The 24,747-nt window shown below is 32.2% G+C and overlaps 2 protein-coding genes across 4 annotated transcripts in view; both read right to left on the bottom strand.

The window, feature by feature from the left end:
* Positions 1-24,747, bottom strand: part of LOC127719768 (RING finger protein 207-like) — a 108,909-nt gene that overhangs the window by 16,057 nt on the left and 68,105 nt on the right. The window contains exons 1-9 of one of the 3 annotated variants that reach the window (XM_052226031.1): positions 18,349-18,393; positions 12,495-12,740; positions 11,246-11,357; positions 9,323-9,467; positions 7,399-7,480; positions 6,673-6,748; positions 4,893-5,065; positions 777-918; positions 342-442 (exon numbers count right to left, since the gene is read on the bottom strand). In XM_052226031.1, coding sequence (XP_052081991.1) covers positions 342-442; positions 777-918; positions 4,893-5,065; positions 6,673-6,748; positions 7,399-7,480; positions 9,323-9,467; positions 11,246-11,357; positions 12,495-12,697 — 1,034 coding nt within the window. In that variant the 5' untranslated portion in view covers positions 12,698-12,740; positions 18,349-18,393. Of the gene's footprint in view, positions 1-341; positions 443-776; positions 919-4,892; positions 5,066-6,672; positions 6,749-7,398; positions 7,481-9,322; positions 9,468-11,245; positions 11,358-12,494; positions 12,741-18,348; positions 18,394-24,747 lie in introns of those variants that run through there. The other 2 variants (XM_052226030.1, XM_052226029.1) reach the window with 2 other exon arrangements.
* Positions 14,586-16,074, bottom strand: LOC127719772 (putative uncharacterized protein DDB_G0290521). The gene has a single exon (XM_052226036.1). The coding sequence runs from the start codon at positions 15,848-15,850 to the stop codon at positions 14,597-14,599; it is 1,254 nt and encodes a 417-aa protein (XP_052081996.1). The 5' UTR covers positions 15,851-16,074; the 3' UTR covers positions 14,586-14,596.

Here is a 24,747-nt window from a genome sequence, read left to right on the forward strand (position 1 = left end):
GTTAAAAATCATAAAAGCAAAGCTATTTTTGAATCATCCCTGATATATATTCAAGGTTAGTTGTATTGGTTCTGGAATATATTCTTAGTCAGCTGTTTAAGTGCTAGTAGGGATTCAAGGTTATCTGTTTGGCCCAGAGACTCAGAAGTATTATTTGAAACAGGAAGTTAGTATCCTGTACTAACCCATGGGCCGATACATCTTTTTCCCTATCCATGGGTTGAAGAGCTGTATATATCAGGAGGGCAACATCACTAGTATTGCACAAGACACTTAATCTGTACCAGGGCTGATTTTATTATAGCATTTAACATACATGTACATATAAAACACTGACTTACTTAGCAAACATGGATTTAAAGTCTGTGATAATCTGACTACCCTGTGATGGATGAAGTGGATGCTGTAATTGTATGATTGATTTAAGTCTCTCCATTAATACCTGTAAAATAAAAAGTAAGACTTGAGTTATTTAATCCAATATTTTGGAGAAGTCAATGGTCAAATTTTTTTAACTTTCTTCATGTCTTCTACCTTTATAACATAACAAGTTGACAATATAAGGTACAATATTGACACTGCAAACAATTATGAAAGTCTCGTTCATGGATTACTCATACCTTGATGAGTCAAATAGTGTATTGTAATTCTGGTCCCTTCAACTTCAACTTATCGAGGTTAGACTGTAGTTGTATTCTTTATCAATATATCTCTATCCCCCATAAAAATGTCAAAATTATAGATGGATTCTGTAATCATTTCTAATTTCAACTTACATATGCTAAGTCTAGAAACTCAAATCTGTTTGCTGATGAACAAAAAGCTGCACTGGTAACTAGGTGGGTATGTAAGGTGGGTAACAGTGTACTCAAGTTCACTAACTCTGCTTTGAAGGCCTTATCTTTACTTTGATATTGTCTGAAATTATAAAAATTCAAGGTAATTCTAAATAAAAAGAAGTGTGAGGTCAAATCAAATCAATGAATCAGCAAACCAGTATGACTGGTATCAGCATGATGAAGGATAAACTATGCTTTATATATTCTGAAATTTAAAAGCCAAAGTAACTGTTACAGATTTTTTTTTTAACAATTCAATGCATTTTTAAATCTTCCAAACCAGAAAAGGAAAAGAAAAGATATGGTGTATTCATTCATGACACAAAATCCCTCCAGGAACTTGACATAACTAACAAAAAAGGTACAGTATACTTGCTTAACACTTATTTGTTCCTGTTGACTTTCCTTTAAGGATGTTTGCTACTCTGTTTCAAAATAACAAGCTTTTTAAAAGACTATTATAAATTGATATTATATAAATAACGGAACTAAATAAGCAGAAAAAAATTTGTAAGGGTTCCGCGGAACCCAGTGTCTCGCCTACTTTTGCTGTTAATCGCAGGCTCAACCAAAATGAGGAAAAAAATTAATAAAAATATTCCTCTCTATACTATCTTTTGATTGTAGATTGCTTCTGTCCAAGTTTGGTAAAAATCCAGGATAGTTTATGAATCTAATAAATGTTTAAAAACTTAAACTGCAGACTGTATGTAATGTTAACTGGAAGAAAAACTAAGTCCATTTATAAGTAAAATAAGGAAAAAATGGAACAAAATTTTCACAAAATTTCCTTCTAGATACTAGCTTTTCGTCATAAACAAGCTTCTGTCCAAGTTTGGTATAAATCCATGATAGTTTAAGAAAGTTGTTAAAATTTTAAAAACTTTAACCACAGAGTGAATGTAATGTTAACTGGCAGAAAAACTAAGTCCATTTATAAGTAAGATATGAAAAAATTGGATTTTTTTTTTTACAAAATTTACTTCTGGATACTATCTTATGATCATAAACAAGCTTCTTTCCAAGTTTGGTAGAAATCCAGGATAGTTTAAGAAAGTTATTAAAATTTGAAAAACTTTAACCACAGAGTGAATGTAATGTTTCCAGGCAGAAAAACTAAGTCCATTTATAAGTAAAATACGGAAACAAGAGTGCACACGCTGAAATGTCTCGCCTTCTTTACTAATCACTGATATTATGTTGATAGTCCTTAATATAAAGCTTTATTACAACTGTCACATAAACTTAACATTAACCAAGAAAACTAAACATTGACCAATGAACCATGAAAATGAGGTCAAGGTCAGATGAACCATGTCAGGCAGGCATGTACAGCTAACAATTCTTCCATACAACAAATATAGATGACCTATTGCTTATAGTTTAAGAAAAAAAGACCAAAACACAAAAACTTAACACTGAGCAATGAACTGTGAAAATGAGGTCAAGGTCAAATAAAACCTGCGCGACTGACATATAGATCATAAAATATTTCCATACACCAAATATAGTTGACCTATTGCATATAGTATTAGAAAAAAGACCAAAACTCAAAATCTTAACTTTGACCACTGAACCATGAAAATGAGGTCAAGGTCAAATGACACCTGCCAGATAGACATGTACACCTTACAATCATTCCATACACCAAATATAGTAGACCTATTGCATACAGTATAAGAAAAACAGACCAAAACACAAAAACTTAACTATAACCAATGAACCATGAAAATGAGGTCAAGGTCAGATGACACCTGCCAGTTGGACATGTACACCTTACAGTCCTTCCATATACCGAAAATACTTGACCTATTGCTTATAGTATCTGAGATATGGACTTGACCACCAAAACTTAACCTTGTTCACTGATCCATGAAATGAGGTCGAGGTCAAGTGAAAACTGTCTGACGGGCATGAGGACCTTGCAAGGTACGCACATACCAAATATAGTTATCCTACTACTTATAATAAGAGAGAATTTAACATTACAAAAAATCTGAACTTTTTTTTCAAGTAGTCACTGAACCATGAAAATGAGGTCAAGGACATTGGACATGTGACTGACGGAAACTTCGTAACATGAGGCATCCATATACAAAGTATGAAGCATCCAGGTCTTCCACCTTCTAAAATATAAAGCTTTTAAGAAGTTAGCTAACGCCGCCGTAGCCGTAGCCGCCGCCGGATCACTATCCCTATGTCGAGCTTTCTGAAATGGAATCTTTTTTTTACAAAATTTTCTTTTGAATATCTTATGATCATAAACAAGCTTCTGTCCAAGTTTGGTAGAAATCCAGGATAGTTTAAGCAGGGCCTAATCTAGGATTTTGGAGAGGGAGAAGTGACTTCTCCTTCCATGAGAGAGAAGGGAGAAGTGGTCAATTTCTTGGAGAAGTGAGATTCCATTACCGTTTCGGTTGCATAGTGTTCTCGTGCTTATCACCAATGAAATTGTTTTATATGCAATAAAAAATATACTTGCAGTTTTTTCATGTTATTGTACAAAAGGTATATATAGAAAGTTCTTAATAAAAAAGGTTTAGACAATATAGTTGTTATTTATTCATTGATACCATTTGTACTGTGAACTTCATTTTAAGTTTAAATAAAATGCCTAGTAATATTATGATGCATTAAATTCAGTGTGCATCTGCCTAAATTTATTTTTAAATGTCCAGCAAAATATGACTCCCAGTTTACCTGATGCATTTCACATGACTGGGAATTTAATTTATATCACCACTTGTCATTATTTTGTAAAACATTATTGAATGTCCAGGACATCATGTTACATGTAGTTGTAAATTGCAAGATTCTCGTTAAAGATTGTAAGCCTATAAATGAAAATATCTGTCAATCACATATTAATTAAACGATAAAGAGCTAATTTCTATCATTTTTTAAAGATATCTTCCCTATCTGCTGTCAACGAAATGGTCTTGAAAAAAATCCACTACTGATCACAGCTGGTCAAGTGTCGTACGTTTGCCACATTATCCATCAGCTGGTCAAGTGTCGTACGTTTGCCACATTATCCATCAGCTGGTCAAGTGTCGTACGTTTGCCACATTATCCATCAGCTGTCTTTCTACCTTTTATATTTCAATTTTTATTCAATGAATATAATAAATCTACCGTTAATTCCCACCCTTAACCTACCGAAGTACAATTTGATCAACTCGTAATAAATAAAAATAAAACAAATCAGCTGAGTGATTACGCAACATCCTCAGATAAAAATCATCGTAAAATGATAACTTTAACAGACGGTCAGTTTTCCGTTTAAATAATTTTGAATGTTATATCCGAGGATGTTCAAAGTCGCCGTTGTATTTATCTAATTTGATCGTCGACAGTATTAGTTCTGGGTTGTTTCGAAAATCTCGATTTTCCTTGTCAGTCGCCATTTTTGTTACCTGGGAGACTTGTAATTCACAAGTTGTCTCCCTTTTACCGATTTTCATAGCGATTTGACTTCGCCATGAAGTCAGTCGGCTGGCGAGATTTAGCGATTTTCAAAATTCTTTGGCGACTTAAATCGTCATTTCGCCGGCAAGATTATGGCCTGGTTTAAGAAAGTTATTAAAATTTGAAAAACTTTAACCACAGAGTGTATATTTGTGGACGCCGCCGACGACGACGCTAACGGAATGTAGGATCGCTATGTCTCACTTTTCGACAAAAGTCTAAGGCTTGACAAAAATGAAGGGTCCATGTGCTTGTTTTCGAGATATATAAGCCATTGAAAATTTGGCGGGAAATGATTCTCTTTAAATTTTTCATACAATTAACATAGGCACCTTTTTTCTTTCAAAAACTATAAAAAATAACAAGGATTTTATAAGATTTTCAAATATGGCTTTTTAAACTATATGTAATAAAATTATGAAAAAAAAAGTAGGGCTTAGTGGTCAAAATGTTTAATGGCACTACATTGACTAAACCAGAGCATTCCGAATATCTGACAAAAAATCAAAAACAAGAGGAGCAAACATCCTTATAAGTAATTTGCTCTATCAACTGATCATATATTTGTTAAACACTTATTCATACCTATCAACCTTCTCTATTAATGATGTTTTAGTTTCGGTTATTTTCTCCAGTAATAGATCATATAATTCAGTGACTGCTGTTTTTTCTTTTTCCGCATTATGTTCAATTTCTTCAAGTAAAACTTTTAACAGCAATATAGCATCCCTTACTGAAATCTGTAAGTCCTTGATTGCCTGAAAAAGATGGAAACAAAATTACATTTCAAAATAAGAATATTGTGTATGCAAACAGAACTGTCAATAACTACATTTGATCAAAAATAAATACTCAAGTACAGACACAGTATAAGTACACATAAAGCAACAGAGAAATACTCAAGTACAGTTCTCACAAACTTATTACAGTACTCAATAACAGAGGAATACTCAAGCATGGTACTCACAACGTTAACAGAGGAACAATAAAGCACGGTACACACAAAGTTAACAGACTAATATTCAAGCATAGTATACAAAACGTTAACGGAGGAATAATCAAGCATGGTACAATGTACGCACAAAGTTAACAGAGGAATACTCAAGCATGGTACTCACAAAAATAACAGACCAATAATTGAGTAATCCCTTAAATAGAGCAACTATACGTGGATTGTTAGCTAGAACAATAATCCGTTCATGTCCTGTTATCTTTTTGCAACGCACATCTCATTCAAGCGAGACAAGAAAATTAAAAACCAGAGTGCACACACTAAGATGTCTCGTATGCTTTACTTAATATCATGATTAAATTTGTAAGTTGAAAGTTTTTAAGATCAAGGTTTTACTACAAAAATCCAATAAACTTTAACATTATTAATATTCATGAAAATATGTTCAAGGTAATATATAAACCCTTCAAGACAGACATGTTCACCTTACAATAATTCAATACACCAAACACAGTTGATCAACTAATTAAAGTATCACATTTTTTTAAGTGCTAAACTTTCAATTGTATTTTTGAATTGATTTCAAATCAGCTGGTTTAGTACTGTGAGCTTGTTTTCAGTGACCGTGAGCATTCTTTGATAGGATATATAGTATTATCATTGTTTTGTTTGTACTCCTGTTTTTGTCATCCTATACCATATATATATCTATATAATTAAGTACTTTTACTGTATTGATTTTTACTGTATGTTCTTTCATTTCCTTTATGTTTAATAATCCACTGATCAATTTTATAAAGTTAAAGGTTGGGATCTAAACAATCTAGGTTAACCCTGCAAAGTGTTTGTGTGCCTGTCAAAAGTCAGGTACATTGTCAGTGGTTGTCTCTATATTTTTTTGTCGTTTGGAGAACTTGGTGTTAATGGCAGCTCTTTGACAGTCTCTCTATATATTTTTTTACTATTACGATGACTTGGATTAGTTAGAGTTGAACATATTATATACTGTAAACCAACTTATTTACGTAGATACTTTATTTCTGCTGGATTAGCCCTTTCTAGACCACTTTGCCACGATTCAATTTTGTGATTTTCAATTTTATTTGAGGTATCTAAATAAGGGAATATATCTAAGTTTAAAATATTCAGAAAGATTTTTATAATCGTTATTTTCTACCCTTGAAAGTCACGAAAATTAGTTGGTTTACAGTAGAAACCAGTCTATTGTTTAAACCCATACTAAATCTTGATCCTTTGATGTCTTTCAGTTTTTTGCATAGTTGGGTTGCTGTATCATTGACAAATGTCCCTTTTATTCAAAGTTTTATGCATTTTTCAATAAAAAATCATTTTCTGAGGTATTTTGAAAATATAGAATGCAAGAACTGAAAAACCATTTTTAGTGTGACCTACCATCATGCTTTGGTCTAACTTCTTACATCCCTGGGTATAAGCTGTTTCTAAGTCTACACAATATGATCTACTTTCCCTGAAATTGAAAAAAAAATCTTTAAGTCTATTATTCTTATATCAGAATTATTTTTAAATGAAACAGTGTGTTATGTTCACCATTTCCAATAATTATGTAAAGTTTCCAGTAAATCAATCCCAGATCAAAGAGATAAAAACAAACTCAGGTCATGGTACAACATGAAAAAAAACAAAAAAACAACTTAAATCTGACAATTCAAGTCCCATGACTCTGGAACAACAAACCAGAAAATTTTAATAATCGAAAGGGAGTTTCTATTATCAATCCCAACGATACTGTAAAGTTTTTGGGAAATCAATCTGCTGTATACTGGAGTTGAGGCAGTCAGATGGACTGAGGGATGGACATATTGATTATGGTATATCACGCTGCATACTGGAGTTCGGCAGTCAGATGGACTGAGGGATGGACATATTGACTATGGTATATCATAATATGCCACCTCTTCAACAGGCATATATAAAATGTTTTTTATCGGTTTGCAGACATATGTTTTGTCCTGTTGTAAGATTTATCTCCCATTTACTCAATAACATTTAATTTCCTTTTATCCCATTACATATTTAAATCTGACTCATCTCATAATGAAAGATTTTTTTAAAGAAAATGCTGGTAATTTGGGAGTCACCTTACGACCAAAAACTTACACTTTCATATCTCTAAAACAATTAATACATAACATTGTCTTTCTTTCTGTGGAGAATAAAATGTATGGTTCTTGATGGATTGCTGAAATATACAATATCATTCATTATTAATTGTGGAATTGAAAATTACAACTTTCTATTAGAACAATACAGTTTTTAAAAATCACTTGTTTGAATTAATTCCTTTCACTGTTGTTATGTTGCCATCTTATTCACATTAAACCATCATCTGTAGAAATAATTCCATATGTGACTTCTTATTCAAACCTTTAACCTGAGGGTACCCAAATTGCACCTATTTTGACAGTTTTTTCACCTACGTTTTTTAATGATCCAGACAAAAGTTACCATTCTGTGTTAATTTTGTAGATGTATCCTTTTTTACTGTATACATGTAGTTGCACCAATTTAATTTTGAATCCATAGTGAATAATAGAAAAATGGGTTTGAACCGACCTCCAAACGATCCATGATTCTGTATTCATGGTAATGATGAGTACCCAAATTGCAACCATGCTTTAATTCACATCCTTAAAATTCGAATAACAGTTGTTTTGTTTTATTTCTTCAAATATTTAGAACAATTTAACATTAGTCCATGCTTGGTATTCATTTTTTAAGAAATAGATGCTTGTAACATATTTTATTTGCTCATTTTTAAAAGATGACTTTTTGTGAACGTCGCATGGCGACGTTCAGTAGATTTTACTTTTTCCAGTGAGCTTCACATCTGTTGAAATATATACTGTGAACGTTTTTGTATATTTGAATATAGTTACCTATGTTAAAAGACGTCTATAATGTCAAATCATAAAAATACAAATTATTTAGTCTCAAAGAAAACTTGTAAGATTTTCGTAGCTATTTTTGTTGAATAGGTGCAATTTGGGTACTCGGTGCAATTTGGGTACTGTGACGTTAATTCTTTTAATGTTCAAATGAATGCATCACATACAAACAGTTTATAGACAGACTTCAACAGGAATAGACATTTCAGAGAACTTTCTGTACAACAGCAAAGTCAGAGACAGTGACTGTTGTTACAGCTTTAGTGTTTTATGTCTTTCAAAAAATTTGGGGTTGATAACAAATATTTGTTGCTTTCTACTAAATTTATTTACAACTTGCCTTGACTGGGGGCAATTTAGATCTTGACATATGCATGGTATAATCTCTTGTCTGATTTCAAGTTCATATGTTGATCTCTAGAAGTGTTTTGTGGATTTTAAGTTGATGGGTTGCTGTCTCATTGACATAAAGTGAATAATTCATCATAAGAACACCATGAGTATGATTTTGATCAATGAAGCATTATTTGCCAAGATACAACTGTCCCACATCATAAAATCAAACTATTTCATGTATTTATTTTGTTTAGCTTCCCTAAAATGTAACCATCAATTCATAAGGTGGAATACATTTTATTTTTTGAAGTATAAAACCATTGTTGATTCAGCAATTTCTGAGATTTTTTTATTCTTGCAAAAATTGTCACAGGACCGGTTTCACATCAATGTAAACTCACATTTAAATTTTGATAGCATATTTCTATGCAGCATTTCCTAAAATATTATTACTTAAATTTCCATTTTGTCAAATTTTCAACAATCGCAATTATAAACATGATAAATGCACATAACATCTTAATTAACAGTATGCAGATTGGAAAGTGCACATGAACAATATGGTTAGTGTTAAACGTCTATTTTAGTTATCTTGTGTTGTTGAGTAGCTTTCTCATTGCTGCTAAACCTTATAGCATGTATAGCTATATACCATATCTCCTTTTATTCTATATGCATAAAAAAATTATGCATGTAACTAAATATTTGTTTTTCTGAGAACCTCTCTTCAACATGTTCAAAACTAACAACTTTTCAGTTTCTTTATAACTTAAACATTCTGTTATTATCAAGACATTTACCACATTCCCTGTGGATTTCCTTTGTTCGTTTGGATAAGACTACAATATCATGCTTGGCAAACATCTTTGCTCTATGGGTATCCTCTCTACATGCTTCACACAATGGCTGGTCACATGTGTTACAGAAGAACATCTGTTCAAATTCCTGTAATAGAAAATGAAACTTCATAAAATTTGAGCATCCAAAGCCCCTTTTCTTGATTTACCTTCATCAGAAACAATCAAACCTTAATAAATGTATGCGAAAGCCAGGGATGTATAAATATGTAGAAGCAAAAAGAGCTTTACAACCAAAAAGGACTTGAAAAACATAGCCCAACTCATCTAAGTCAACTTTGCCTAAGGGAGTTTGAAACTTAGTTTCTTAAATAATAATTTCCCAATCTATCAATGGGTAATTCTTAAACATGGAAATAAGCAATCTTTTAAAATAAAGATCAACTTATCTCCCTTGGCTTTCATAGACCTGAAAATGTTTACTTTATGCTGTGATAAAATTTCAACCAGCCAACAAAATTTATACCTTCAAATCTTTGAAGTTAATTTTCGTAAGAGCCAATCCTAAAGATTCCTAATACATCTTTGGAATAAAGAGCTAAAAAGGGCATTGTCAGATCCTTAGAAAGGTTCTGTATTTTAAACAGATTTGGTAATTAGAAAATCAGTAGTATCAGACCAAAATTTAAGAATTACAGGACTTACAATCAGTGTTCAGACATAAAAAAGTCCATTTTTGTTTGTGAGTCATCGATTATCTACCTTTATGTTTGAACAAAATATGACTTCAACAAGTCAATAAATGTTATGGGAAAATTTGAAATGTTAAATTAAAACATTTCAAATATTAACTCATGCAAGTAAAAAATTCTCTAGGTCTTGTAACTTTCTTAAGGCCATACCACCAATATTTAAAAGCCAAGCACCCATTTGACATTGAAGAAAAATAATTGCCAACAATTGTTTACAAGAAAAAAATGAATAAAACTTTAAAAACTTGATATTATCCTGTGTGTAAAAACTACCAAATACAAAGGAAAGAATCAGAAAATAATATGTCAAAACAATTACAATTTCCAGGAATGTCAGATTTATTAACTATATTATTTACATGTACATGATGTAGGTGAATAACCTTAACAAACATTTTCCATGTAAAATTAATAATCAGATTTTCAGCGAAATCTGCATTTATTCTACAACACATACATTTTTTGTACACCATGTACATTTACAGGTATACAGACCTTTGCATTACTGGCAACAGATGTTCAGTTTTGAAATCCTAGACAAAAATCAATCTTGAAAGTGTTAGTATGGCCATTTCTGTTTCTATTTTAATTTTTTTTGTTTCAAGTAAATGTTCATTTTTTTTTGTTTCAAGTAAATGTTCATAAGTTGAAAACCTACCAGCCAGCCAGTAAGAAAATTACACACTAAAATAAAAACACATGCATAACCTTAGCTTGACATACAGTCTAATTCATTGTTTAAACATTGAAATCATTCTGGTTCAATAATTTTAATTAGCAAACTATTCATCAGTATATACATTGTACATGTATATACTATCACATGACTATAGAATGTTTTTATTATGAACCAAATTATGACAAAATTTCAAAGGTTCCCTTAAAATCCTACTTTCTTGATTTCAAAACAATATTATAAATATTTGTTTGTGTTTGCTTCTCAATAAAATATCACACAAAAAACACAAAACTACATGTAGTAACTTATTTTATGTTGCAGATATGAGGTTTTAAAGTTTATTGTGCTAAACATAACTTTTGGAAACACTTCATATGTTACTACTCTAGGATATTCGCAAACAAAGATTTTATTAAACAATTTTCAAGAAAAAACTGTGAAGTTCTGACGGGAACTGGTAATAGACAAGTAGAGACACTATCATTTATAACTTACATTATCACAGTTAGCACATTTTTCTTTCTCTTCCCCAGTAGATTCTACCAGAAACTTCATCAATCTGTCAGAAGGAGGCAGATCCTCACCATCCTTTATTTGTGTACTTAGTCTATAGATATAAAATAGAAATCTAACATGTATGCAATTAATTCAGTTGTTGTCTTTGGTTGTTGTCTATTGTATTAAATACTATTTGTTACAAAATCATGAAAAATCAGGCTGCTGGTTTTCTTGTTTGAACTGTTTTGCATTTTGTCATGTCAGGGTCTTTCATAGCTGACTAAACATTATAGGTTTTGCTCATTATTAAAGATCTATAGTTACATCAATCCACCTCATTTCGTGTCGGGTGGATAGTGGATTCAGTCAAAAATCACTCTTGATGATGATTTTTCAGTCAACACATGGTCAATGATGGTGTTTGATGGTGTACTACTTTGAAATACATCTCTACATATTTAATAGAAAGTATATATACATGTATCATAGGGTCAGAGATCACAAACCCCAATTTGCAGTGAATCACTCAACACCACCAAACATAATTTTTAACTGAATCCTCTTGTTGTGTTTACTGTATTGATTGTTTACTGTATAGATATGATAAGGTCATAAATCAGAGTATTACCACTCTTAATCATCAGCATTCAACTTGCTTCATTTTGATTTAATAAACACCATACAGAAAGATTTTGACTACAGAAGTAGAAACATAGAAAGAGCAGCTAAAGAGGCAATTTTCTATTTGGCTTTTTAATAATGGAAAATGGATCAAAGGCTCAAATGGTATGGTTGCAGATGTTTCCTAAACAATGAAGGTGTGCAACATTTCTGTGACGATCAATATATCTTAGTTTAAAACTGTATGACAAGTTGATTACAAAATATAAGTACCATCATGTTGAAGTTTCCAAAGATGATTACATCAAATACAAAATGTACATGATGAAGATGCCCACTTTACCTTGCCTGCCCAACATGACAATACACCATGAATTGGTTTTGCACTTCAATCAAAAATTAAATTATATATTTAAGGTTTATATTCAGTTAAAAAAAATACAGCTGCAATGTATATCATTTGTTTTTTCACAATAAATCATGTTTATCATCATTATCATGTTGATATTCATAATTGTAAACATGGTGAACACTTGAATTTCATGAAAAACATTTCTTTTACAGTGCATATTGCAACGAATGCTCCCTGCAAAAAAATCAAGCAGTTGTAAGAAGTCTTACTTACCCACAGAGTGGACAAGTCATTTTCCTTTCAACATCTCTCCCGCTCAAACAACGAGAACAAAAGCTATGGTAACATCCCAGAATACATGGTTCTTCGTATTTCTCATTACACAGGTAGCACATGAGTGGGTTCCATCTTGTAACATCCAAATCATCTAAACTGTCAGGTGGGTTAAATATCTCACCAGACATGATTGTAGTCATCCAACATCAAACATTATCAATGTCTTCCATTGTACATGGCTTCCTGCATTAAATATTCAATTCTATAAATATTATAACGTTTATAATTATAAATTTTATAAATAAACTAATAAATCTAATACGAATTGATGGAGAAACAGTTGAATGTGGTTTTCAAAAATAGATGATTTTTCTTGATAGACAATTTTCATATTACCAAATTTTTATTCTGGAATATATAATCTTTTGACAGGCTATCATACTCTGTCATGTCTGTGGTAGAACATTCTGTTACTCAGCCATGTAAGAGCAACTAAAAGAATTAAAATCAAGCTTAATATTGGTTCAATTTTGGGAACAGATTAACTGTTTTATGTTTTCTATACATGACATCATCATCGAAAATCAGTTAATTTTCCCCCAAATTGCAAATTACCGATTGTATGCTTGAATTTACTTATTTTAGTTGCTCTTAATTTGTTTGTGTACTTGAGAACCAGAATGTCCTACCACAGAGTAGGTAACCTGTCCAAAGATTATATACTCTGGAGTCAAAATATAGTAATATGAAAATAGTCTATCTATAGCCAGTTTATAGCCCAAATTACAAAATTCAATCAAGTTTATCTAACATTTTGAATTTCTCAGGTTTGCTCACTAAGTTATATGTTTTAATGCTTATTAATATTATTTATGTTGTGTTTTGTATACTGTTGTTTGTCTTTCATGTCTTTAGGTCTTTTCCTTTTTTGCCATGGCGTTGTCATTTTATTTTCGAATAATGAGTTTGAATTGTAATGTTTTTATATGTTACAGTACAACCTGTGACATCCTCTTAGTTATGTCCACCCACTTGTATGGTCACCTTTAAATGGTGACCATTTATTGGGGTATTCAATTTTGAGATGTTGGCCATTTATTGGGGTCATAAAACATAGGCTGATGTTTTATCTAATTATGTTACCTGTTGAAATCAATCAGGGTTGAAGTTTTCAGCTTGTGTGTGTCATTTAAATTTACCTGTACAGGTAACTAATGATTCTTTTAAAATTGACATTTTAACCTATTCTTGAATTTGTATAATAAAATTTTGTTTAAATCTTTGTTGATTTATATTATTTGTTTATTTTTTTGGCTTTAAATTTATTTATTTTTAATTTTTTTTTATGTTTTGATTTTCTTTTTTTATTCTTTTGTTTAAATTTTTTATTTGTTTTATTCACTTTTGTATGTGTTTCTTTTTAATTTGTTTTTCTTTATGTCAGTTTTTTTCAATGTTTTGATTTTTGTTTCTTTCTTCTTTTTTTTTGTATTTTTTATTTATTTGTTTTTATTTATTTTATTCAGGTTTGAATGTTTTTCTTTTTTCCTTTTCTTTTTATAACTTCTTCGAATTTTCCTAGTAAGAATTTTGTATGATGTTGCAATGTTGGAGAAAGCTGAGTACACATATTTTGAAATAAATAAATTTTTTTTCAATATATGCATGTTTATTTTTAAGTATATGAATAAAAAGGATGTTGTCTCTTTCAGTATTGGATTATACAGTCATGATAAAATTATTGATGTGTCATCAGATAATAAAGTTCTTATTACATTTCTTACACTTGCCATCAAAGTTTTTCTAAACATAGCATGAATAATAAATGTAACATTTAAAATCATTTTCTGAAGCAACAGCAATTTTTGAAACAGTTTCATAAAAAAGAATATGATATGTGTTATAATTTAATAATACTAGTAGATAATATTCATTAAACTATATAATTTTAATCTGATGGCAAATAAGATAATTACAGTCAGAACATTAATGCATTAAACATTGTCATAATTAATTGTCATATTAACAATACAATATATAGTTTTCATTCAACATCAAGTGTTTTAGCACAAATATGTAATTGTCAAATCAAAAGTCAACTAAAAGATGATCCTCTTTGGCTGTTTAACTGGACGTCTCAGGGCTTGGTTAATTTTTGTAACTACCATTAGTTTCCAAGCTTGTGGCTGCTTTACCTCAGGGTAGAAGTGGCACACATACTGCATCAAGAACTGTACACGTACCGGGTCCAAGGGATTTTTGTTGTTCTTAAAGTCACCACAGTAGGAAAAGTGGCGTCTCAAACAATCTTGGGTATGAAGTTCTGGGAAAATAAATTCCAACAAATGTTTGGCAAAATTACCCGGTCCCGAAGATGAATTGAATTCCCGAACTAGATCACCTGCTGCTATCTGGTACTGTGATGGTATGTGCTGAAATTTACTGTCTATCACATTGAACATATTACTTGATGGAACTAATCTAGTGGAAGTTGGTAGTCTAAAGGTAGGTGATGGTACAGGAGTTACTGCAGTTGTGTTGGTTGGTGACGGAGAAAAAAGTGAAGTTGGGATGAGTTGTCTTGGCTCTCTTGTTGGGGTTGCTGTCATGTTGCCCCATGGTCTATGTGGAGTGAAACTCTGAGATGTTGCACTTGGTTTATCAACTAGGCTCTGTACAAGGTGAATTAGTCTCTCATTTTGTTGCTGCAGTTTGCTCATGGCAACATCTTGAGCTAGGGACCGCTCGTTGAGGACTTGCACCTGGGACTTAAGGTCTGCTATGGCTAACAGTATGCTGTTTCCAGGTAGCTGTTTGTCTAGAGGTGCTGCAATTGGTGATTGGGGAGTTGATGGTGTTGGTGATGGTGGCGTAGGTGGTTGAAGTTCAATGGGCAGAACTGGTGATGGTGTTGCAGATTTGAATTGATAAGGGTCTTCTACGGCAGCAGTGTCTCGTATACCCTCACACCAACGGATTACTTTGGCATCTGGCTTCAATTTTGGCACTGTAACCCTTTTTCTTTTAGGAGGGGGTGGTACATCTGGTGATGAATCATCAGTTGATTTGGCTGGTGAAGATGGTGAAGACTCTGGGGAAGCATCTGTTGGCAAAGCATCTTTGTATAACTTCAGTTGTTTCCTCATTTCCAGCCACTCACCAGTGGCAATCATTTCTGCTTCATCTGCTTCTGCTGATGAGTCACCCCAAATAGTGTTGTAGATGTCTCCAATTTTGATTCTGCCTTCAGCTAGGATCTTGGATCTTGGAACTACAAGTAGTTCAGTCTGGTCTTGGCTACCCCATTTGACTAAGTAATGGCTATATTCCTTGGTGATAGTTCTGGCAGTCATTTTTTAAATAGTACTTAATTATGATACAAAAGTAAAATGCATTGATTTATATTAGGGTATCAGCTTGGCATGGTTGGCTTTTAGTTTTGCTGGGTAAATTTGATTGGGTCAAAATGGATACTTCTAAAATTGTATTTAAGAAATTAGCTAAGTCCTTTAAAATATGAACTCGTCTGAAGATTAATTGGTCCATTTAATGTTTGAGATAATTGGCTTCATTATGTGTGCATGCCCACCAAGCTCTTAATTTAAAGTGCCTAATAAAGAAAAATATTTAAAATACAAAATCGAAATATTACGTTATCGAAAATTTATCAATGGACAGACAAGAAATAAAATAAAAGTATTTTATACTTTAAATTATTTTTTAAATACTCGAGTTATTTTAAACAAAAACTATTCATTTTAGGTGAACAGTACTCAAGGTAATCATTTATCAAAAGGAGCCTAGCCTTTTACATTTACATGCGTGAGAAAAGTGAACAAGTTCTAAAAATAAATATTGCCCCTTCCGTACCTCACCACCACGCTGTATAATTTACATGAGTGAAAAATCTTCTAATAAAAGGAAGGACCAGACAAATAAGAACAATTATTGAAGAGATCTATGAAATTAAAGATATGGGAAATTATTTACATTAGTAGGAGAAAAGATAAGAAATGAACTCGATTGTTTATAAAAGTTTCGTTTTTCATATGCCGACCGCGGCTATTTAAGGTCTAGGTCATAACCGTTCAAACACATTCCTGCATAATTAATGAGCTCTGCATCTGTTAAAAACGAAAAACGGCACTGTTTGCTGCTCAAAATACCGAAAATAACATAAAATTTATTTAATCATTCGTATCTTATATGCAAATAACCCCGTATACTCTGAATATTTCTTATTGTGTTGCCCTATATATAGTCTTTAATACTTATCGCATGTATACATACGAGGTTTTCTGTCTTTATCTCACAACTCAATATTTAAAGATAATATTTTTTCTTTATCATTGCAATTATTTTTTTTTCTATAAATAAATTTTATATCTAGATTATGTCTTCCGAGAATACACAATTTTAACTTATACGTAAACACATTATTCGTTTTTGCCAGACAGACCTGAAAAGTAAAAAAAAAAGAATTATAGTTTAAAATCGACGTGCTAATTTAGAAATTTATTATTATGATAACAGCTCTTGCAGAATTCTATCAATACACCAACTGTGACACCTTAAACATAATTAAGATTTACCTGAGATGCCTCACCTATTATTACTACATGTATTTAAATAATCACCTGGTACAATTGGCATGTTCCAGTACGCTTGACTGGGGATATTTAATCCGATAATTACCTCGTGTATTAATTAAACAGAAGGTGAACATATGATCGACATATAGGTCGACCATGGTCATCATAAATTTTATGGTCGACATCCTTAAGATAATGTCACGGGTAGTACTGTAGGTCAAGTGTGTTACGTAATTATATCAGGTTTACATACATTTGTATTTACACAAATAGTCATTTAGTACAGTTAGAGATCATCAGAGATATTAATTAAGAGTTATATTTAGATTTCTTTGTTTGACCAGTGAGCCCTAATGATTTGCATATGGTGCCCTAGTAAATTTATGTAAGGAGCATGGAACACTAGGAGCCCAGATAACCGGAGCACCCGGATTACCGGAGCACGTAAAATACAGGAAGCCCAGTTGCCCTAGTAGTCTATATTTGTATCCGGGCTTGTAGGAGAGATATATAAGAGAGAAAGAACGTGAGATATAGGAGGAGAGAGAATTTATAGTGAGGAGAGGACAGTTACGTTTATAGTAGAGAGGAGAACCGTATTGTTGAGCCTGAAGTTAGATGTACATTTTGTTATACTTGTAACTTTGTTATAGTCGTGTGATTTTGATAATACAGTATTGAACTTTTATTCGACTTCATGTTTATGTTCACTTACAAGACTTCGTTCAGACTACACCAGGATCCATTTATTTATTTATGTGACCAGGATTCCCTTAATCACGCTACCAGTAGATTTCTAGGGTAATCCTGTAAAAGTGTATCATTGGCATTTGTCGTCCGTGTTCGAGTGAAAGGCACGACCTGAAACTCATAACCCAACAACACAGCATGAAAACACGGATACGCACTTTAGTCAAGTTGTATAACGCCTTAACGGAAAACTTTTTCGTCACAGAATGTCCCTTTGGTATCTTTCGCCTCTCTTTTATTGTACTTTTTTATAAGATGTGAAACCAAGTCAGTTTTTAAGGAAAACTCACATGGAAAATAGTTTTGTCAGATAATCATGATAATATTTACAAAAATATATGTAAAGAATTGCTCATGTTAAAAGAATGCTGTTTATCTTGTTTACATTTTCGAAACTCAAAATTACAGATGCATTCAATTCAAGTCAGATTAAATATGTTAATTTTAGCATCTACAGTGTCTGAAATAATCAATTCTTAATCAAAGACATATATTGATATAAAACAAACCGTTGGGATAAATTTGTTTGGTCTTTCACATACCGGAAGTTCTCATGTTACATAATTATTTAAAAACAATCTCTGTACGGATACGTTCATTTTTCGTATGCATCAATCACGTTCAGCGACTCTTTTCACAAAAAATCTTACGATTAAAATTGATCGTAAGTTATACTGAAATGTGAATGACTTACGAGTATTTTTACTCTTAAGATTTTTTGTGAAAAGAGCCACTGTGTTTTTTATAAAAATAATAATACTTGATTGAGAGCATCTGTAATTTTGAGGCCGTTGGAAAAAGTTTCTCTGAAACCAAGTCAAAATCTTTCTGGAAAAGGCAAAACAGTAGAATATATAGCATGTAAAACAGCACAGCTTACCCTTCCAGAGCACCTGAGATCACCCCGGTGTTTGGTGGTATCTGTTGCTCAGTCTTTAGTTTTATATGTTGTGTAATGTTGTTTGTTTGTTGTTTTTCTTTCTTTCATTTTTTGTTGTTGTTGAGTTGTCAGTTCGTTTTCGACTTCACTTATCAGCTGCTTATGAGTTTGAATGTCACTTTGTTATCCTTCGCCTCTCTTTTAATAGAGGTAGGATGTGAGCAGAAATCAACAAAAACGATAAATATTTTGTACTTTACTTAAATGTAGTTTATATCTCGATTTTTAAAAAGATATACATAGTAAAGAATGTTGATAAAGCTCGGTGCAGACTGTGTAAAATTCTTTTTCAAGGCAAGTTGAGGATCATGTGGGAAAATAACTACTAAACTTGATGCCTTATTTAATACAATCATTATTATCTCAAGGCGAAGTATATTTAAGTGTGTTGTTTTTCGTACTTAACAAAAATAATTATGCAACTGTGAAGTATCTAACCCACTATCTGCAGAAATCCCTTTCCAAAGAAGCCCCGGCATTGATATCTAAACTGACCACCGTCTAGAATGAATTTCTGAGTTACCTCCCCGTACTAAGTTGAGTTAAAAGAAAAAAGATTCAAATCAAGCAAAAACATTTCACTTTGTAAAAATATTAGTAATTGTAATTAAGATAAAATCACATAACTTTGTTCAATTAAATGAAAATTCCTATTAGTAAATTACATTTCTACATTTGGTGACTTGATTGAAAATCTAGACCTGCTCTGCTATTTTACAATTCAAAATGGTGAAAGAATAACACACCACGTGAATAGAAATGACTTTCTTTCTTAAATTAAGATCGTATTTTGACAGTGAAATATCAGTAAACAAATCTCATCAAAGATACCAGGCTTATAATTTTGTACGCCCGACGCGCATTTGGTCTACAAACTAACATACATGTATTATTTTTATATGCTTCATCAATATACATCAAATACTCGTTTGAAATATCAAAAATTCAACTTCAGAGAGCGGAGAAACATGACAAATCTAATTGCATGATTGAGAAATAATTCTTAAATATATATATTTCTTTAATAGACAATTTGTAGACAAATTTTTACGAATGTTGTCCGCAAAAAATAGTTTTTGCTGTCTGACGTAATCGTTCATGGTCGAATTTTTTACAAAGGCAAAACACAGATGGCAAGGAAATTTAACATCAAAACTGGATTCGACAGAGAACTAGCGAATCACGTATTGATTAGGAAATAATCAACAACCGGGCAAAAAAAAAATATCGGTTAAAAATTAGGGAAAAGTCAATCATTTAAATCAATTTTTGAAGAAAATGACATCTGATCCGATTGTTTACAAAATGATCATGCATATATTGAATTCTCAATAATTTAAATGTATAGATTCTGTACTCTTTCTCGGAACTTATAATGATAAACATTGTAATAGAACCAACTACGCAGCATATGTTACCATAAATGATACGTTTATATATTCTGCAACTGCAATTAATTAAATTATTAACACCGGTTCCTTGGCAGAATTCACACGAAAACCACCAACAACAATGAAAGTAACTTTCATGGTAAGTTTCACTGAATAATTAAACTTCAAAAGAAAAAAAAAATGAATTTTCTAATAATAATAATAATAATAATAATAATAATAATAATAATAATATCACACTGTGACAATTATCGGTAATATAATGAAGATAGACATTGATATTCCACAAATCCACTCATAATTTGAAATCAATAAAGAGTACTTTTAAGTTTTCTTTTACAAAAACAGCTGACGTTTCTGGTACTATTGGTTCTAGTAACAAATTCGTTTGGATGGCTTTGGCGAAGGAGGAACCGATGTGGTACCTGGTTTAGGCACAGACCATGCACTGCATCTAAGTGTAGTGGTATGTTTCGTAAACATATTAAAATAATATCTGTTGTAGTGATGGTGGATTGAATTTTCAAATAATTTTGAAAGATCTTTTGAATATGTTAACCATTCTATAGCATGTTTGAAGACCATGTTTTGCAAATGATAATAGAGCCCTTTATCTCGTATGGACTGTTCTAAGACTTATGATATTTTTCAAAATCATTAGAAATTGATATAAAATGTTTATTTTCAATTAAACTAAATCTCCTAGAATCAATTTTTAAAGTAATGATATTCTTAGAAGTGTTTTTACAACTGCTAAACAATCTTAAATTCTACTTTTTAGATCCTTCAAGAGGAAAACCATTCTACTTTGGGACAACTCGTTTGTTTTGTATGGCAAAAGGAAAACGTGGATCGTCACCATCTCGACCTACATGGGCACTAAAGCACAGATGGATCGAATACAATGGCCATTATTTTGAACGATTGAAGAATGGCGGGGATATTTTTAGCTCAAATGCCCCTAAGGACTCTAATAAATGTTCTTCCAAGCGTGAGAGTCGTCCAGCCGGATACAGCAGTTTGAGCATAGATTGTTTGAAACGTTGTACGAATAAGTACAGGCAACGCTATGGTAGCTATCGCCTGTTGTCAAATAACTGCCACCACTTTGCTAATCGCTTCTCCGATATGTTATGCAGCAGAACCACGTGTCCTTCGTGGTGTTCTTAAATTGAAATGATTATAATCTACTATCATTAAATGTCACTTCCTCTTCTAGCTTTTTATACACTAATTTTGATATGAAGGTTTATGTTATGGAATATAGAAATAAGGAGATGTGGTATGATTGCCAATGATACAACTCTCCACCAGAGACCAAATGAAGTATAAGGTTATCAGCTATAGGTCAGTACGGCCTTCAACAATGAACAAAACCCATACCGCATATCAAGCTATAAAAGGCCCCGAACTGACAAATGTAAAACAATTCAAATGAGAAACTAACGTCCCGATTTATGTACAAAACCATTAATGAAAAACAAATACGATATACAGCAACAAACGACAACCACTATATTATAGGCTCCTGACAGAAAGAATGCGGCGGGGTTAAACATGTAAGCGGGCACCCAACCCTTCCCCTGACCATCGAAAGTGGTGCAACAACACAACACACGAACAAACTATACAAAGTAGTAAACATAAAACAAATATCATCAACAGCAACAAATAAATGCTCCTGACATGGGACAGGCACTTATAGAATGTAGCGGGATTAAACATATTTGCGGCGCCCAACCCTCCCCACTGACCTGTGACAGAGGTGTTGCACCACAACATAAGAACAAAGTAAAAAAAAACATTTAATTGAAAAGGGCGATAGTTTGTTTTCTAGTTGGATTTGTTATTTTGATGAGAATTGTATCAAATGGGTTAAAATACCTTAAACAATTGAAGATTACAGAGAAAACATTTGCCTTTTATTGATTTAGAAAGTAACCGCTTTACGTTTGATCCTTTTTGATTTTTTATCAGCTCTTCAGTGTTTGTATCGGGATTTGAATTTACATATATTTTGACCTCGAGCGTCGTCACTTAAGAGACATTAAATGAAATACGTGCGGGTGCAGTAATATTGGTACCGTTAATATTATTACTACTACTGGGTCGATACCTTTGCTGGTGGACTGTTAGTCCTCGAGGATATCATTAGCCCAGTAGCTAGTACTTCGGAATTGACATGAACATACTGATATTGTTTTAATTAAATTTTGCTGTTATAGAATTTCAAACTCATTTTGAATTAAGTACGTGTCTCCCACATGCATAGCTCTGATTTCTTGTCTGGGTTTGGTTTTACTTCTTGTCCTTTTTGATTTTCTCATCTCGTCGAAGTATGTATTTAATTAGGTTTTGGATTTTAAATGTTTTGGCCTCGAGCATCATTAATTTTTCCGACGAAATACGCATCTTGTGCAGTAAAATTGGTACCGTTAATGTTATTATCAGAAGGTCATGAACGATGAACTAAGATTAAAATTACCGTTTTAGAAGAACTGCACTTTGACTGTTGTTCACCAATAAAAAAAGGGAACACTTCACAAATTTGCTGTGTCCGAAGCGTTTTTCTGGATAACATCCACCAGTAACACTCAAACACAAAGCATTAATGTATGAGGGTCTGGATGGGGTTTACAGAGTACAGAATAATTGGCCAATACTACACAACAATGGGCAAAAAAAAAATAGAGAAAAAATGGCAAAAAAAGGGGTAGAGAAAATTGGCTTATAAATTAAGAAATACAGAACAGAACAACCCCCTTCCAGACCCTCATATATTAATCAATTGGTTTATGACATGATTTTTAAGCTCAACCTAAAATAATCGTACCTAGATTACCATGAGATCTGAAGTGAATACAACATTTGAAGTATACCTCCGATTTCCCTAGAAAACTGCAAAATAAGATTTTTCATAAGGTACAATATTTACAAAAGCATTAGAACATGATTGTGATGCTTACCATTCTAAAAATTTCAACACATGCAGTGCAGATCGATATACTAAAATACCATCACATATAATATAACATCACAATTTAAAAGCAAGGCTTTTTACCGTTTTCGGATATTACATTAAAAGGATAACAGGGATTACGAAATATATTGGACAGTATAAGTTAATCGAACACACCAACTACTAACACGTACACCAAAAAAAAAAACATGCACACAAAGACAAACACCAACGAACAACACATGGTCAAGATAGCCCAACGTGGTACAGACTAAAACTATGGTGCAGGAAAACCAGTTTTACGTGCTCAAAACATCCCGTTTTGCCTTTTTAGACCATATGTAATTAAAGCGATACACACAATAAAAACATGCACAATTTAGCTACACAGTGAAACTGTATAACTGCACCACAAAAATATCGTCATCTGATCAATAAAAATCTAGAATGAAACCAGGTTTACTAAAATGAAATCTGGTTTCATACTGCCTGTAATTGTCGACAGATGGTTTATTGAGCCACGTGGTTTTTGATTTGTAGCAATGATAGGCAGAACAACAACAAACATAGTAAAATGGCATTACAAACTTTATCGTTCTTATCGCAAAAGAGTTATACAATTTACAATGCTGTTCTCTGTTAATGATGTTCAGCGATCTTTGTTTTTAACTTTTTGTCAAAAGGATATTCCTGAATTTTATAAATGAAATGTATCGGGAAGAAAGAATATTAAAGTAAAAGAAAGTGCTGAGATAACAATATTTTGAAATTAAAACCTAAAGAGAAAGAAGTATGTTTGAGATGCTTTTAATGTAATATTATAAAATTTACAGTTTTAAAATTATGTTCATGCCGCGTAAAGGAAAAATAAAATAACATACAAAGTATGAGGGAGAAGTCGAAAATAAGAAATTACAACGGCTTAACAAAAATGAAGGTGGTCCTTCCTTAATGCTTAACATCTTCCGGGTTTAAGTATAATTATATTTTAAGTATTTTTGGATTTGTTTCCATTCCTTTTTCATTTTCTTGTGCTTTATAAAACGAGGAAGAATAATAACAATAATAAATAAAATGCTCCGCTGGGCGCAGCTTGATACGACCGTAGAGGTCGAACCCTGAACAGTTGGGGCAAGTATGGACATAACATTCAAGCTTGATACAGCACTGAATTTGGATTGTGATTAAATATTTGACACAGCATAGGTTTCTGACACAGAATGAATGTGGTCTAAGAACTTAAAAATTTTTGATTTACCTATTCAAACCATATCATTATTATTTGCTTTTATATATAAATCAGAAATAACCAATTTAAAATGGAAAATTTTAAAGAAAAAAAAGGGAAAAAAAAAAATCCCCCCCAAATGTTTTGAACCCCCTTATGATTCATCACCCCCAAACTCAATCCCAGCCTTCCCTTTGTGGTATGGTACCTTGCAGTACAATTTCAGAGAGATCCATACACTTGAACACAAGTTATTGTCTGGAAACTAGAAAAATGCTTGTTTTTTGACCCCTTTTTGGCCCCAAATTCCTACCTAAACGTTTAGGGCAATTACCCCCAAACTCAAACCCAGCTTTCCCTTTGTGATATGGAACCTTGTAGTACAATTTC

This window comes from Mytilus californianus, unplaced genomic scaffold (genome assembly GCF_021869535.1).
Source record: "Mytilus californianus isolate M0D057914Y unplaced genomic scaffold, xbMytCali1.0.p SCAF_11, whole genome shotgun sequence".
Taxonomy (NCBI): domain Eukaryota; kingdom Metazoa; phylum Mollusca; class Bivalvia; order Mytilida; family Mytilidae; genus Mytilus; species Mytilus californianus.

Coding starts and splice junctions, on each gene's coding strand:
- LOC127719772 (XM_052226036.1), bottom strand. CDS start 15,850: ATGACTGCCAGAACTATCACCAAGGAATATAGCCATTACTTAGTCAAA.